Source organism: Pelobates fuscus, chromosome 2, assembly GCF_036172605.1.
Source record: "Pelobates fuscus isolate aPelFus1 chromosome 2, aPelFus1.pri, whole genome shotgun sequence".
Classification (NCBI taxonomy): domain Eukaryota; kingdom Metazoa; phylum Chordata; class Amphibia; order Anura; family Pelobatidae; genus Pelobates; species Pelobates fuscus.
In genome coordinates, this window is record NC_086318.1 from 440,156,682 (window position 1) to 440,173,007 (window position 16,326).

The 16,326-nt window shown below is 43.1% G+C and overlaps 1 protein-coding gene across 1 annotated transcript in view; it reads right to left on the bottom strand.

The window, feature by feature from the left end:
• Nucleotides 1-3,461, bottom strand: part of GLP1R (glucagon like peptide 1 receptor) — a 451,384-nt gene extending 447,923 nt beyond the window's left edge. The window contains exon 1 of the mRNA XM_063441557.1: nucleotides 2,993-3,461. Within this exon, the coding sequence (XP_063297627.1) occupies nucleotides 2,993-3,064 (72 nt within the window). The 5' untranslated portion in view covers nucleotides 3,065-3,461. The remainder of the gene's footprint in view (nucleotides 1-2,992) is intronic.
• Between the last annotated feature and the right edge of the window lie 12,865 nt (nucleotides 3,462-16,326).

The window sequence follows — 16,326 nt, forward strand, 5'->3', positions numbered from 1 at the left end:
GGCACAGTCAGAGTCCGGCACAGACAGAGTCCGGCGCAGTCAGGGTCCATCACAGTCAGAGTGCAGCAGTCAGGGTTCGGCACAGTCCGATTCCAGCACAGTCAGAGTCCGGCACAGTCAGAGTCCAGCACAGTCAGAGTCCGGCGCAGTCAGAGTCCAGCACAGTCAGAGTCCGGCGCAGTCAGAGTCCAGCACAGTCCGATTCCAGCACAGTCAGAGTCCGGCGCAGTCAGAGTCCAGCACAGTCAGAGTACGGCGCAGTCAGAGTCCGGTGCAGTCAGAGTCCAGCACAGTCAGAGTCTGGCGCAGTCAGAGTCCAGCACAGTCAGAGTCCGGCGCAGTCAGAGTCCAGCACAGTCAGAGTCCGGTGCAGTCAGAGTCCAGCACAGTCAGAGTCTGGCGCAGTCAGAGTCCAGCACAGTCAGAGTCCAGCACAGTCAGAGTCCAGCACAGTCAGAGTCCAGCACAGTCAGAGTCCGGCACAGTCAGAGTCCAGAACAGTCAGAGTCCAGCACAGTCAGAGTCCGGCGCAGTCAGAGTCCAGCACAGTCAGAGTCTGGCGCAGTCAGAGTCCAGCACAGTCAGAGTCTGGCGCAGTCAGAGTCCAGCACAGTCAGAGTCTGGCGCAGTCAGAGTCCAGCACAGTCAGAGTCCAGCACAGTCAGAGTCCGGTGCAGTCAGAGTCCAGCACAGTCAGAGTCCGGCACAGTCAGTGTTTGGTGCAGTCAGAGTCCATCACAATCTGAGTGCAGCAGTCAGGGTTCGGCGCAGTCAGAGTACGGCGCAGTCAGAGTACGGCACAGTCAGAGTCCATCGCAGTAAGAGTGCAGCACAGTCAGAGTCCGGCGCAGTCAAAGCCCAGTGCAGTCAGAGTCCAACACAATCAGAGTCCGGCACAGTCAGAGTGCAGCACAGTTAGTGCAGCACAGTCAGAATGCAACAGTCAGGTTTCGGCGCAGTCAGGGTTTGGTGAAGTCAGAGTCCGGCGCAGTTAGAGTGCAACAGTCAGGTTTCAGTGCAGTCAGAGTCTGGCGCAGTCAGAGCCCGACGCAGTCAGAGTCCGGCGCAGTCAGAGTCCATCACAGTTAGAGTCCGGTGCAGTTAGAGTCCATCACAGTTAGAGACTGGCGCAGTCAGAGTGCGGCGCAGTCAGAGTCCGGAGCAGACAGAGTCTGACACAGCCAAAGTGCAGCACAGTTAGTGCAGCACAGTCAAAGTGCAGCAGTCAGGGTTCGGCGCAGTCAGAGTCCGGAGCAGTCACAGTCCGGCGCAGTCAGAGTCCAGCGCAGTCAGAGTCTATTACAGTTAGAGTCCGGCTCAGTCAGCATCAATTACAGTTAGAGTCCGGCTCAGTCAGAGTGCAGCACAGTTATTGCAGCACAGTTAGTTCAGCACAGTTAGTTCAGCAGTCAGAGTCCAGCGCAGTCAGAGTCCAGCGCAGTCAGAGTCCGGCGCAGTCAGAGTCCAGCGCAGTCAGAGTCCAGCGCAGTCAGAGTCCGGCGCAGTCAGAGTCCAGCGCAGTCAGAGTCCAGCGCAGTCAGAGTCGGGCGCAGTCAGAGTCCAGCGCAGTCAGAGTCCGGCGCAGTCAGAGTCCAGCGCAGTCAGAGTCCGGCGCAGTCAGAGTCCGGCACAGTCAGGGTCCGGCGCAGTCAGAGTCCGGCGCAGTCAGAGTCCAGCACAGTCAGAGCCCGGCACAGTTGCATTACCAAAGGTTATCTGATGTAGCCGAGGTTTCCCTGTTGGATGGTATGCACAGCTGGAATATAATGTACAACATCTGTGGCTATGAGCACAGCGTGCACCGTCTCAGTCTACTTTCTGTGGCAGCAGACAGCGCAGAGGAAATTAACGAGTCTCTCGTCCAAGCTGGAATATTTCACCAATGCCCAGCAGCATCAACCCACGTGTAAAATGTCCATCATCAATATACACAGCACTATACAGCCCCACAGTACTAAGCTCCATCAAGAGTTTCCAACAGGGGACAGTAAATGTCTCAACATATCGGTCAATGAACTTGACATGAAGAATATAGAGAACTCCTCATGTCCCATAAAAGGATTGTAGTATAAAAACTCTGTCTGTTGTTTAACAACTTTATGTGTTTATTGGTCCATACTTTATATCAGACACATTTAACCTATACATGTTTTTCGTGGGAGGTTTGGGGGTTGCACAAATCCTATGAAAATATATAATGTCTAAAAACAATTTTAAAATAAATTGTCAATGTGTGAAACTGATTCCAGATTCTTGTGAATGATTTTTCATATGTGGGATGACAAGACAGACCCCCTAAAGACACGACAGACAGATATCATATGATATATAGAGATTGACCGGACCTGGCACTGGAGGGGTTAATAATTTATAGATTGTAGCAAATAGCAAAATGAAATGCTTACGATCCTTAACACAAAATGTGTTCATAGCACTGAATAAAATCTTTTACCTTGTTTTTTTTCCTTGTGCGCAGCTCCCTAAAAACTAATTTCATTAACCTGTTAGGTGCCAGCACATCTCATAGCTCATAGTAAGGTATGTGAAAGGTAAATGAATATATAGTGAATACATTAAAATGATTAATGGTATATATAACTATAAAAATGGGTAGAATTTTTTCTCTCACATAGATAATTATTACATCCAGCAATTTGTATATGAGTGAGAAGGGAATTTTAGGACAAGGTTACACAAAGAGATTCATTTCCAAGAAAATTAAATATATCAGTATTTTTATAGTATCAGTGCAGTGAGCTTCAACTGTTTAAATACTACGAGGAATCCACCAGTATAACTGACAGGCACCAGTAAGGCAATGGTTAATATGCTGCTTCACCAAGAAAGTGATCGGCGTGAAAGCTGACGTATACAATGAGAATATCCAACAGCTTCATGAATGAACCTGCCAAGTGCGCTGTTAACCCCTTCAGATCCAGAATAGCAGAATACTATTAAAACTATTCATTCAAATCTTTAAAATCTCTCTTACCTGCTTTTTCGATCCTGATTTCACCATCTCCAGAAGTAGGAAGAAACTCACAAGGAACCGAGGGGTTATCATCGGGTATTATCCCAAAATTGGATAGGGGACAAAATGAAAGTGACCCGTGGAGAGCAGGTTGAGGCAGAAAAGGACAGGGGTGATTTCTAAGCAAAGCCAAGAGGAGACTGTGAGCAAAGCTGGCAGGACAGACAGGGCAGAGGAATTCCCGATGGATCCTTGGAGACTCTGGTGGGATTCGGATGGGTTCCTCGGAGCAGGTTAGATGAAGATAAATTTAGAAGGGCAACGGAAAGCTCTGCAATAGAAAGCAAATAAGATCTGGAGGGAGAGAAGGAAAGTGGAGTAAGTTCAGTGAGTGAATGAGGAGAGGGCAGACCTGGAAGCCTTCATTGAGAATGACGAGGGTGGAAGCATCAGGAGAAATTAGGAAGATGCCCAGAGTGGGAGCAGAGAGCGGGGCTGGCTGGGGTTTTGGGATGTTATGATGGAGTGTTGGAGGACACAGAGGCAGAGGAACTGATAAGAGCAGAGAGAGTGGAGAAGGAGGGGGAGAGGCAGACACTATCTGGCATTACAAGCAGACTCTGGGTGGTAATGACAGAACATGCCAAGGGGAGGATGTTAATAAGGGAAGCATGGTGCACTATAGAACATATGGACCCATAGCTTCACTTATCAGAGAAAGGGAGAGCTCTGTGTGTAAGGAATGGGGGAGGGAGGAAGAATGGGGGATAAGATTTTATCCAGATTGTAAGCTCTTTTCCAACAGGGTCCTTATCAACCTATTGTTCCTGTAACATTTTGTAATTATCTCATTTATTGTTATATATCTCTCTTTAAAATATTGTAAATTGCTTTGGGATATGTAAGCACTATATAAAGGATAATAATAATAATAATAATAATAATAATAATAATAATACCTAAATCATTATCCCATTAGCCATTAGTAATGAAACCAGGAACCCCAAACAGGCAGCTTAAACTCCCAGATAATTCCTCCTAAACCCTTTCAGTACCAAACATTGCCCAAAATACACCTCTAAGCCTTCCCAACGTGAAAGGCTTAATTGCTCTCAGTGTATACACATCGACCACAGTGTGTATTTCAGAATTTTCAAAATCAGTGGAACGTGATACTCTTATTAAAATGTATCTCAGTCTCACAGCCATCCCCAGTGTATACGGAAGAGGGATTCTGATACTCTATTTTGGAAGCTGCTATTAGAATGTCAAATCGTTCCAATGCAGCTCTATGGCTTGTGCTTTGTTTGAAGCATAGCGGAGGTAACATACAGGAGCAACTTGCTATTTCTATGTATTTATTTACTGGCTATGATTGTGATCACATTGTCTGAAAACTCTGAGCAGCCAATCAGAGGGCCAATTCTATTTTAAAGGAACACGCCATTAAAATTATATATTATTAGTACTTCAGTTGCCACAAAAGCAATGCAAAAACTAGCGAGCTATAAAAATGGGGCTGGGGGTGTACCTTATTCTACAAGTAATTCCTAAGATTATTAACACATAGATATCCTTTTCAGCATCACTCTGGGCGTAGAAAGATTTAATAAGAAAAGTCCGTTTAATCATTTAATGCAGCAGTCCCCGGAGCCAGGTACCTGAGATGCGCTTTTATTTAAATTGTAAATCAGACCATAACCTGCAAATCAAGTCACTGTCTAATGAAATATTTAATGTATTGGATTTGATCATTAATAACCAGGGCGACAGGAATAAAGTGTAACTCGTGCATTAAATTAGGCAGTGGAACACGTTACTGGCTTAGTCCGTGTAAAAACACCCTGCTAAATGTTCTTATGTTTGATGTAAAAAAAAAACTAAAAAGGGGGGCGTGGCCAGCCGAGCAGCAGAGAAGACGTGTTTGCACAGAGCTCTGTCCCATATAGCAGAAAAAGCCGCTTTAAACACCGAAATTAAAAACCTAAATAAGCTGAAAGACAACTACCCCCACACGGAAGGTACTATGGGGCGAAAAAACAAAAAACCTCGCCATCCAGAGGCTCCAAAATCGCAGGATATACGATTATCTTTTGAGAGGCCTACACCGCGGGCCCAAGCCAAAATGGCGCCCGACCCGCCTAGTGAAGATGAGGCCTTGGATAACTTCCAAGAGGAGGAAGACGCCCAGACCACACAGTCGGAGGAGACCCCCTATAACGAGTCGGAATCAGAGGAGGACTCCTCACCGGCTACAAAGAGGGATATTAAAAATCTCCTGCTGGATATGCGGCGGGTGTGGAAGGCTGACCTCCTAGACACTCGCACGGAAATAGGGGCCCTCAAACAGCGGGTCGCAGCACTCGAAACTAAGGAATCAAATACAATCAAGAGTGTGCAAGAGTCCCACAACAATCTGCAAGCACTAACAGACCAAGTACAGAAACTTACCAGGTCGATGGTGTGATGGAGTCTAGACACAGAAGGAGGAACATCCGCCTCCGCGGCATTCCGGAGAGTATTGAGGGAGAAGCGGTAATGCCTTTTCTTCGACGCTTCATGGCCTCGCTAGGCATAGGAAGCAATACGAGCGCAGAAACATTGACATCAGCGTTCCGGGTCCGTAAAGCGGCAGCAGGGCCGGCCTTAGGCATTTAGACGCCCTGTGCGAAAAATCTTCACAGCGCCCCCCCCTCCCCCCATCATCCATGTATGCTGTAATGTTTGTGTTGTCTGTGTATGTGATAATAGGTGTGATGACGGTGTGTGATATGTATGCTATGTGTGATATTTGTAATGGGTGTATTAACAGTGTGTGATATGCGTGTATTGGTTGTATGTGACACACACACACACACACACACAGAGTCAGACGGCCATACACACACACAGGAAGACAGTCATACACACACACACACACAGACACACAAAGGCAGCCAGTCTCACACACACACACAGGCAGACAGTCAGTCATACACACAGACACAGACAGTAATACACACACACAGAGGCAGACAGTCATACACACACACACACACACACGCAGACAGTCATACACACAGACAAACACGCAGACAGTCATACACACAGACACACACAGGCAGACAGCCATACACACAGAGGCAGTCATACACACAGAAGCAGTCATACACACAGAAGCAGTCATACACACAATCACACACACAGAGGCAGACAGTAATACACACAGACACACACACAGAGGCAGACAGTAATACACACAGACACACAGTGGCAGTCATACACACACACAGACACACACAGGCAGACAGTCAGTCATACACACAGACACAGACAGTAATACACACAGACACACACAGAGGCAGACAGTAATACACACATACACACACAGTCATACACACAGACACACACAGAGGCAGACAGTCATACACACACACACAGACACACACAGGCAGACAGTCATACACACACAGACACACACAGGCAGACAGTCATACACACACAGACACACACAGGCAGACAGTCATACACACACACACACAGGCAGACAGTCATACACACAGACACACAGAGGCAGACAGTCATACACACACAGACAGTAATACACACAGGCAGAGAGTCACACTCACCTGACAATCCCACAGTTACCTGTGGAGTTCATTGTGGAGGCAGTGCAGCTCCTGATGACTGTTTGGTGGGGAAGCAGGGACTCCTTCCTGCTTCCCCTGCAGCAGTTTTCCGGCGCTTTTAGCTCCGCCCCCGCCGCACGGTAAGCTCCGCCCCCGCTGCAAATGTAAAAAAAAAATAATATTTTTTTTATTTTTTTTTTTTAAATCCCGTCCGGCTGTGCGGCCGCACGGCGCCCCCTGCTACATGGCGCCCTGTGCGGCCGCACAGCTCGCACACCCCTAAGGCCGGCCCTGAGCGGCAGCTGCCCCTGCGGACGCCCCAAGAGACGTAATTGCTGCGACTAGAGACATTATTACCCGATCCACAATCATGGCTAAATCGAGAGCTGGGCTCCTTTCAATTTGAAGGATGCGAGATAGCCATATACGGAGACCTCCTTTTTGCCGTCCTCGCAGTCAAAAGACAGCTGATACCGGTGGCAAGACAGCTGAGAGATGCGCGGATTAGATACCGATGGGGAGCGGACGGCTCTCTACTAGTAGCACAGGGGACCGACCTACTTACCCTCTCATCTCCTGAGAAAAAAGAAACTTTCCTCCAACAACTGACAGCTACCTCGAAACTGCCTGCGACGACCCTGAAGCCGAAGATAGGTGCACAAGGACTTAACAGAATCCAACCGTTAAACACAAGAGCTCGACCCCTGGCTACACCACGTCTCATGTAGATACACATCGCCCACAGCGGTCTTCTAAAACTGCCAACTACTTGACATCGGGACACAATACCTGCCCAGCACTACACAGTCCATAATTGTGAACTCATAACAAGTCAATGGCAAATACAGCCATAAAACATATGGACAACATGTTAGCCCCCAACCAGTGAATATCTACTTGGCTTTGAGTTACTGAATATTCCTCAGTTAAATGTTTTATACTCTATGCTAGCTGAAACCTAGAGGCAAACTTGTATAGACCACACTGCACACTAATATGTCGATGCCTACTTATGTAATAATATACAAGTTAGCTATACTATATGTTGTGTATGGTACATACCTAATCTTATTGCCTTATATCTAACTGTACTGCCTACACTTTAACATGTATCTTACCATACTCCACCGCATACCACACCTAATGAGACTTCGCAGAGACCACATATAGAGCAACAGATCCTTTCCTTAGATCCTCTGTAACGGGCCCACACATGCCCGATTTGTATGCCTCAATGCGTATGTAATACTGTGTTAATGACAGTCTCCTCTCGTATATACCAACCACTGAATAGGGTTCAAGAGTGAGTCACTCATAGTCCACAACGTACACCAAAAGCCGAGGCCTAAATATACTTTAAATATGCTTTATATATAAGTTGATTTATATGTTAATTACGCTCTGTTATATATGCTCTATGTGTCATTCTTACCTTCTGTAACCTCATACCTTGATGCAGATATTTTCTTTGGAATTGGAAACTCCAATAAAATACAAATTAAAAAAAAAAACTAAAAACTCTCCTGTGGGAACTACAGCAGCAATTTGGGGTCTTAATGAATCGTACATCCACTGGCTATATTACAAGACATGAAAAAGGCTACTTAAAGAGTTACCACGTCAGTGATTTAAAGTGGCCATGGTGTTTGGCCATGGTGTATTAGTTTGAAACTCTGGACATACAGAGTTTAACCCCTCTGCTGGTGGAGGTGTAACTCTATCCCCGGCAGCATCATTAGCCGGAGAACAAGAGTTCTGTCTCGCTAATATTAATTCTATCAACCTGTCGTCAGCACGCACAGGATAATGGCGACAGACAGCCAATGGCAGCAGCCACCTCCATGCAGCCAATGTCCTCCCTTAATCCCACCCAGCTAAGGGGGAGTGACATCACCAGAAGGGGATTGGGCTGCCAGAAGAACGTGGTTGCGTCACTGGAATACAGGTAAAATGTTACCTTTCTTCTACTTTTTGTAAACTTGCAAAGCACAGAAGAATACGTAGGTGTTATATAAATGGTGATAATAACATTACTTTATCTCCGTTATGTCATTAGAGCTTGACTTGTGCACAGCAGGAAAATTTGGTTCTTCCAAACCATTTTCGCCCCTTTGGTGGTTTCATATACCAAAAATCCAACTCTGAATGGGCCAATGCAGTGTACTGAGAAACATATATATAATATAAAAATCATGTATAAATAATAATATAATTTAAATATAATGTATAAATAATAATATAATTTAAATATAATGCAGAAATAATAACAGCATATAAATGTATTGCAGTACACAGATAGGAGCATTTTCTCACCATCTGGCTCACAGATCAAGTGAGATAAAGTAACCAATAGAAGGAAAAAAACTATATTTATATTTTTATTATCATATTTATAGAATGCTTTACTGTTTATCCTTATTTTCCTTCTATTGCTCACTTCTCATTTGATCTGTGAATAAAATCTAAATTTAGTGACTGTCCCCCTATCCATCAATCAATCATCTTTCTATTCCATCAATCATCTTTCTATTCCATCAATCATCTTTCTATCCCATCAATCATCTTTTTATCCATCAATCATCTTTCTATCCCATCAATCATCTTTTTATCTATCAATCATCTTTCTATCCCATCAATCATCTTTCTATCCATCAATCAGCTTTCTATTCCATCAATCATCTTTCTATCCCATCAATCATCTTTCTATTCCATCAATCATCTTTCTATCCCATCAATCATCTTTTTATCCATCAATCAGCTTTCTATCCCATCAATCATCTTTTTATCCATCAATCATCTTTCTATCCCATCAATCTTCTTCTATCCCATCAATCATCTTTCTATTCCATCAATCATCTTTCTATCCCATCAATCATCTTTTATCCATCAATCAGCTTTCTATCCCATCAATCATCTTTTTATCCATCAATCAGCTTTCTATCCCATCAATCATCTTTCTATCCCATCAATCATCTTTCTATCCATCAATCAGCTTTCTATTCCATCAATCATCTTTCTATCCATCAATCAGCTTTCTATTCCATCAATCATCTTTCTATCCCATCAATCATCTTTCTATCCCATCAATCAGCTTTTTATCTATCAATCATCTTTCTATCCCATCAATCATCTTTCTATCCATCAATCAGCTTTCTATTCCATCAATCATCTTTCTATCCCATCAATCATCTTTCTATTCCATCAATCATCTTTCTATCCCATCAATCATCTTTTTATCCATCAATCAGCTTTCTATCCCATCAATCATCTTTTTATCCATCAATCATCTTTCTATCCCATCAATCTTCTTCTATCCCATCAATCATCTTTCTATTCCATCAATCATCTTTCTATCCCATCAATCATCTTTTATCCATCAATCAGCTTTCTATCCCATCAATCATCTTTTTATCCATCAATCAGCTTTCTATCCCATCAATCATCTTTTTATCCATCAATCATCTTTCTATTCCATCAATCATCTTTCTATCCCATCAATCATCTTCTATCCCATCAATCATCTTTCTATCCGTCAATCATCTTCTATCCCATCAATCATCTTTCTATCCATCAATCATCTTTTTATCTATCAATCATCTGTTATCCCATCAATCATCTTTTTATCCCATCAATCATCTTTCTATCCCATCAATCATCTTTTATCCCATCAATCATCTTTTAATCTATCAATCATCTTTTATCCCATCAATCATCTTTCTATCCCATTAATCAACTTTCTATTCCATCAATCATCTTTTTATCCATCAATCATCTTTCTATCCATCAATCATCTTTTATCCCATCAATCATCTTTCTATCCCATTAATCAACTTTCTATTCCATCAATCATCTTTTTATCCATCAATCATCTTTCTATCCATCAATCATCTTTCTATCCCATCAATCATCTTTTATTCCATCAATCATTTTTCTTTTTTTTTTCTTCTTTTTTTTTTAAATATTTTTATTGTCGTCTCAGTTTAAACGCAGATATCAAACATATTACTGTTAAAGCAATTAGTCGCCTACGCAGAGGCTTGTTGATCAGGGCATGTAAATGAGAGCAGATATTCGCCTGCGCAGAGGCGTGTATGTCGGATCATGTGTTAGTGCATTGTTGCCTTCACAGAGGCATAATAGGTCATATAACAAACATAAAATGCGTGCGGTCGCCCGCGTAGAGGCATATATGGCTAATGATATTGGCATCTCTAAATCAGTTGTATTTAACCATTGTTGGTATAGCTTACTGCACAGAAGTGTTTCGGTCTGGTTTAATTGCCAGCAATTTTCAGACTCATAACTGTAACGCTAACAATAACCTGTATGTCCTTAGTGCTATATTGTAGAGAGAAGCGGTTAGTGCACATCAAGCTGTATTGTGTGCTACACTGCGTCCGCCTATTATAGGTATCTGTCCGAGACTCATTTAGACTGAGCTGTACTCCATCATTAAACGTTAGCGGTCAGCTAATGTCGTAGGCTGCCTGCCCTCCTCATGGCTATATGGCAAGGCAATATGGTAGTATGCAAGTTAGTAGGGTCTGTAGTAACAATGTTTAACCAGGGTTTAAGTCAGTACTGTAGAGTACTCCTCTATCAACACGACCTTGTACAATTATGTTGGATTAATGCTAGAGAGGTAAAGCATGCTTGGGTAGGCTCTTCGAGTGTCTCCTTTTATCGTCAGTGAAGTCATGTAAGATGTGTAGAACATGCAGGGCATATTCTATTTTAAGCTAAAGTGTGGACATGTAGATATTCATCATAATGCAGTGATCAGGTTATTATGTAAGCAATAATTAACGGCATTAAACTTTAGCCCATGGGGGCACTGTAGTATAAACTGCGTATTCGTTTCTAGATTGGTTTATAGGTATGTATCACGTATTGTTACACCAAGCTAATCCGTGTTAGTTCTCAGCTTTTGGTATTATAACTGCACCTCTGCCATTGAGTAAGCATTTAACATTAACATTAATCTCTATCATACTTTGCACGTTCAAGCAGTAATAAAGGGTGTGACCAGAAACATATTATAACGTGTGCGCATTTAAGCTAAACAAATTATGTAGAGTGCATATGGGCTCCCCCAAGAAGGAGAGGTGACATAGTTAGCTCAAACAAAGCGCCCTTAATACAGAAATGTGAGTCACTTCGCTGGAGGGGGGCTAGATGGCGCCCGGCGCTAGGGAGCCATCCAGCTCGGAGTTCCGAACCTCCCAGGACCTCTCACCAGTTTTGCTTCGCCATGTGTTTTCACGGGGTAGGAGTCTGCTCGGTGAGCCTGTGGTTACCTTTCCAGTCCCCCAGTCACAGCAGGCCCCCGTCCTTTCCCCCCAATGCTTTCGTCCGTGCCCGCGGTAGGATCCACCGTGCTGTGGAGACTGCAGCTATCCAGCGTCCGTCCGTCCCAGTAGAGTCCGCCAGGGCTCCTGCCTCCTGCACCTCCTCAGCTCCGGTAGGGCCTCCCTGGAGCTCCAACCCCATCCTGCCTCACCCTCCTCCGGTCTCATACTTGGTGCCAGCATGCATCCCCCCGGCCACCGGTCCACCGAGGGGTCTGTGCACCACAGCTCCACAGGGCTCACAGATTTGGGGGCACTTCTCCGGACCACCACCAAATACGAAGAACAGGGCCGGCTCCGTGCTGGTCGGTTCGCCGGCCAGGGGGGTCTAGTCGTTGAACCCGCCGCCCTGGGGGGCCGAGACGTTCTAGTCTGGGTTTCTGTTGCGTGCGGGTGGTGCCCTCCCCGTTGCTGTGCAGGCGCGGAGTGTCTACCTGCCATTTTGGCTCCATGAGGGAAGACATCACTCGCCGGATGGGCTCCCTCCTCCAGCCTCCGAAGCTCGGACTCTTGGGCCGGGATCACCCCCCCGGCCGTGAGGGGGGGAGCGGTGCCGGATCCGATCCCCTGCATGTCCCCTGGCGTGTTGCGGTTCCCGCTCATGCGGCGTGTCACAGGCCTTGTGGGCTTTTTGTGCTCCGTTAGCAGTGCCAGCTGGGTTTGTGTCGCAGCTCCTCGCTCCCAGGTTCCTCACCACCCGACCACCTGTCTTTTCTTCGGTGTTTAGTGTGATTTTGGGTCAGATTGCAAGTATTTTATACAGCTTGTTGCCGGAGCCAGCAAGGATGGCTGCCGCTCGGCTCGGCGGCCTGGCCCCGCCCCCCATCAATCAATCATTTTTCTATCCCATCAATCATCTTTCTATCCCATCAATCATCTTTTATCCCATGAATCATCTTCTATCCATCAATCATCTTTCTATCCCATCCAATCATCTTTCTATCCCATCAATCATCTTCTATCCATCAATCATCTTTCTATTCATCAATCATCTTGCTATCCCATCAATCGTCTTCTATCCCATCAATCATCTTCTATTCATCAATCATCTTGCTATCCCATCAATCGTCTTCTATCCCATCAATCAACTTTCTATTCCATCAATCATCTTTTTATCCATCAACTATCTTTCTATCCATCAATCATCTTTCCATCCCATCAATCATCTTCTATCCATCAATCATCTTTCTATTCATCAATCATCTTTCTATCCCATCAATCGTCTTCTATCCCATCAATCAACTTTCTATTCCATCAATCAGCTTTTATCCACCAATCAGATTTCTATCCCATCCAATCATCTTTCTATCCATCAATCATCTTTCTATCCATCAAACATATTTCTATAACATCAATCATCTTTTATCCTTCAATCATCTTTCTATCATTCAATCAGCTTTTATCCATCAATCATCTTTCTATCCATCAATCATCTTTCTATCCCATCAATAATATCTTTCAATCCATCAATCATATTTTATCTATCAATCATCTGTTATCCCATCAATCAACTTTCTATTCCATCAATCATCTTTTTATCCATCAACTATCTTTCTATCCATCAATCATCTTTCCATCCCATCAATCATCTTTTATTCCATCAATCATTTTTCTATCCCATCAATCATCTTTTTAACCACCAATCATCTTTAAATTACATCAATCATTGTTTATCCCATCAATCATCTTTCTATCCCATCAATGAACTTTCTATTCCATCAATCATCTGTCTATCCATTATTCATCTTTCTATCCCAGAATCATCTTTTATTCTATCAATCATTTTTCTATCCCATCAATCATATTTTTATCCATCAATCATCTTTCTATCCCATCAATCATATTTTATCCCTCAATTATCTTTTATCCATCAATAGGCTTTCTATCCCATCAATCATCTTTTATCTCAACAATTATCTTTCCTTCCATCAATCATCTTTCTATCCCATCAAAGTTTGAAAACAAAAGAAAAGGTCTACCAACAATATGTTCCCTTAATGTGAGAAAAAATAAAACTTACCTTTTAATCAATATCTAGAGGATAATAAAATATAGACAAAAGTGACAAAATTAATAAAATCAGCATCAAAAGTATAATCCTCTCTGTTGAGGCAAATATTAATAATACAGCAGGAATATAGCACTAGGATCCTGTTAGTGATCAAAGTACAATGCTATCCTAGTGGTTAAATAATATCGGCTTCAAGGTATAGAGAGAAGGGGAATAATATCCCAAAGGTGTATCTCCTATCAAGAGTCTAATGTGCCTTACGGGGCACCCCTTAACAGAATTCTACTATATTGTACCACCTTCCACTGCAGTTAATGTTAACACAAAGCTTAAATACTCGGTTATCTATAGTTTGATTAGTAGTTGATGTAAATACCACAAGTATAACGAGGAAGTGTCCTGAGCCCCTTGAGGCAAATATTAATAATACAGCACAAATATATCACTAGGATCCTAGAAGTGATCAAAATACAATGCTTTCTAGTTGTGAAATAATAATGGTTTCAAGGGTATACAGAGAGGGGGAATAATATCACGAAGATATATCTCCTAGCAAGAGTCTTATGTGCCTTCGAGGGCACCCTTTAACAAAATTCTACTTTAAAGTACAGCCTCCTGCTGCAGCCCCTATAGTCAAGGATTCAGACAGAAACCAGAATGATACAAAGTAATTGAGGACTATACAACCATGCAAAACAAGGAAGCTACTACTTGTATTAACGGCTATCTGTGATAAGATTGGTAGGTAAATGCTAACACCAAGCTCGTATTGTCGGCTATCTATAGTTTGATTAGTAGTTGATGTTAATACCCAAAAGTATGATGAGTGAGCGTCTTGAGCCCCTGACACGCGCATTTCGCCAGAGTGGCTCATCAGAGGGGATATTCTAGATATTGATTAAAAGTTACGTTTTATTTTTTTCTCACAGTAAGGGAACATATTGTTGATATATCAATCATCTTTCCATCCCATCAATCATCTTTCCATCCCATCAATCATCTTTCCATCCCATCAATCATCTTTCCATCCCATCAATCATCTTTCTATCCCATCAATCATCTTTCCATCCCATCAATCATCTTTCCATCCCATCAATCATCTTTCCATCCCATCAATCATCTTTCCATCCCATCAATCATCTTTCTATCCATCAATCATCTTTCCATCCCATCAATCATCTTTCTATCCATCAATCATCTTTCCATCCCATCAATCATCTTTCTATCCATCAATCATCTTTCCATCCATCAATCATCTTTCTATCCATTAATCATCTTTCTATCCCATCAATCATCTTTCCATCCCATCAATCATCTTTCCATCCCATCAATCATCTTTCCATCCCATCAATCATCTTTCTATCCCATCAATCATCTTTCCATCCCATCAATCATCTTTCCATCCCATCAATCATCTTTCTATCCATTAATCATCTTTCTATCCATCAATCATCTTTCTATCCATTAATCATCTTTCTATCCATTAATCATCTTTCTATCCCATAAATCAGCACTTATTTCTCCATGGGCGACACAGTACTAACATGTTTGGTCGTTGCTCAGTTCTTGATTTAGATTAATTTTAGCCCGGGTTCATGAATTCAACTGATTACCCAATTGGCCCAAATTCAGGCAAATTTTAGTTTGGATCAAAACATATCTCCAAGTCCAGTTGCAGCTGTTATTTTGAACCTGGTGGTGTGAAAGTCTATCCCAGTACCCGACAGGATACTGCAGGTGACAGAGAGGCACAAGGACAATATGAGAGCACTGAGAGTTCACACACTCTCTGCCCCCACTCACAGTTTACCCTGCCACTGTGCTGCCTTGTGTATTATTAGAAGACATATCTTTATACTATTATTATTTTTTTTTGTTACATCACTTGCTTCAAAACAAAAGTCTTGCAAGGCTGCCAAGACATTCCAACTTCCAGATACATTGCACGCAGAATGCAGCTACGTCTGCCGGCAATGTACATGTGTTCTATGGAGAGAATCAAGAAAGCCCCTCCAATCCTCGGCTCCTGTAATCTTCATTAGAATGACTCATCTCATGGCACGATGACACAGGATTCCATTTAGAACATCAATCGTTCATACTTTACAGCCTTTTAAATGGTCGGCAGGGAAGGTTATTTTCCAGTGTCCCTGCGGAGAAACGCAGACAAAATAATAATCATGCTACTAATATTCTATCCTACTTATCATTATGAATGTTATCTGGGCTCAGGGTTCCAAATCCTGAGTTACTGGACAGAGCTAAAATGTATCCTCATCAAAAAGACAACACAGAACTTTTTATTTATTTTCCTCCTACACACATTACACATGCATCCACACACAGTCATCCACACACAGCCATACACACAGAAATGCAGTCACCCCT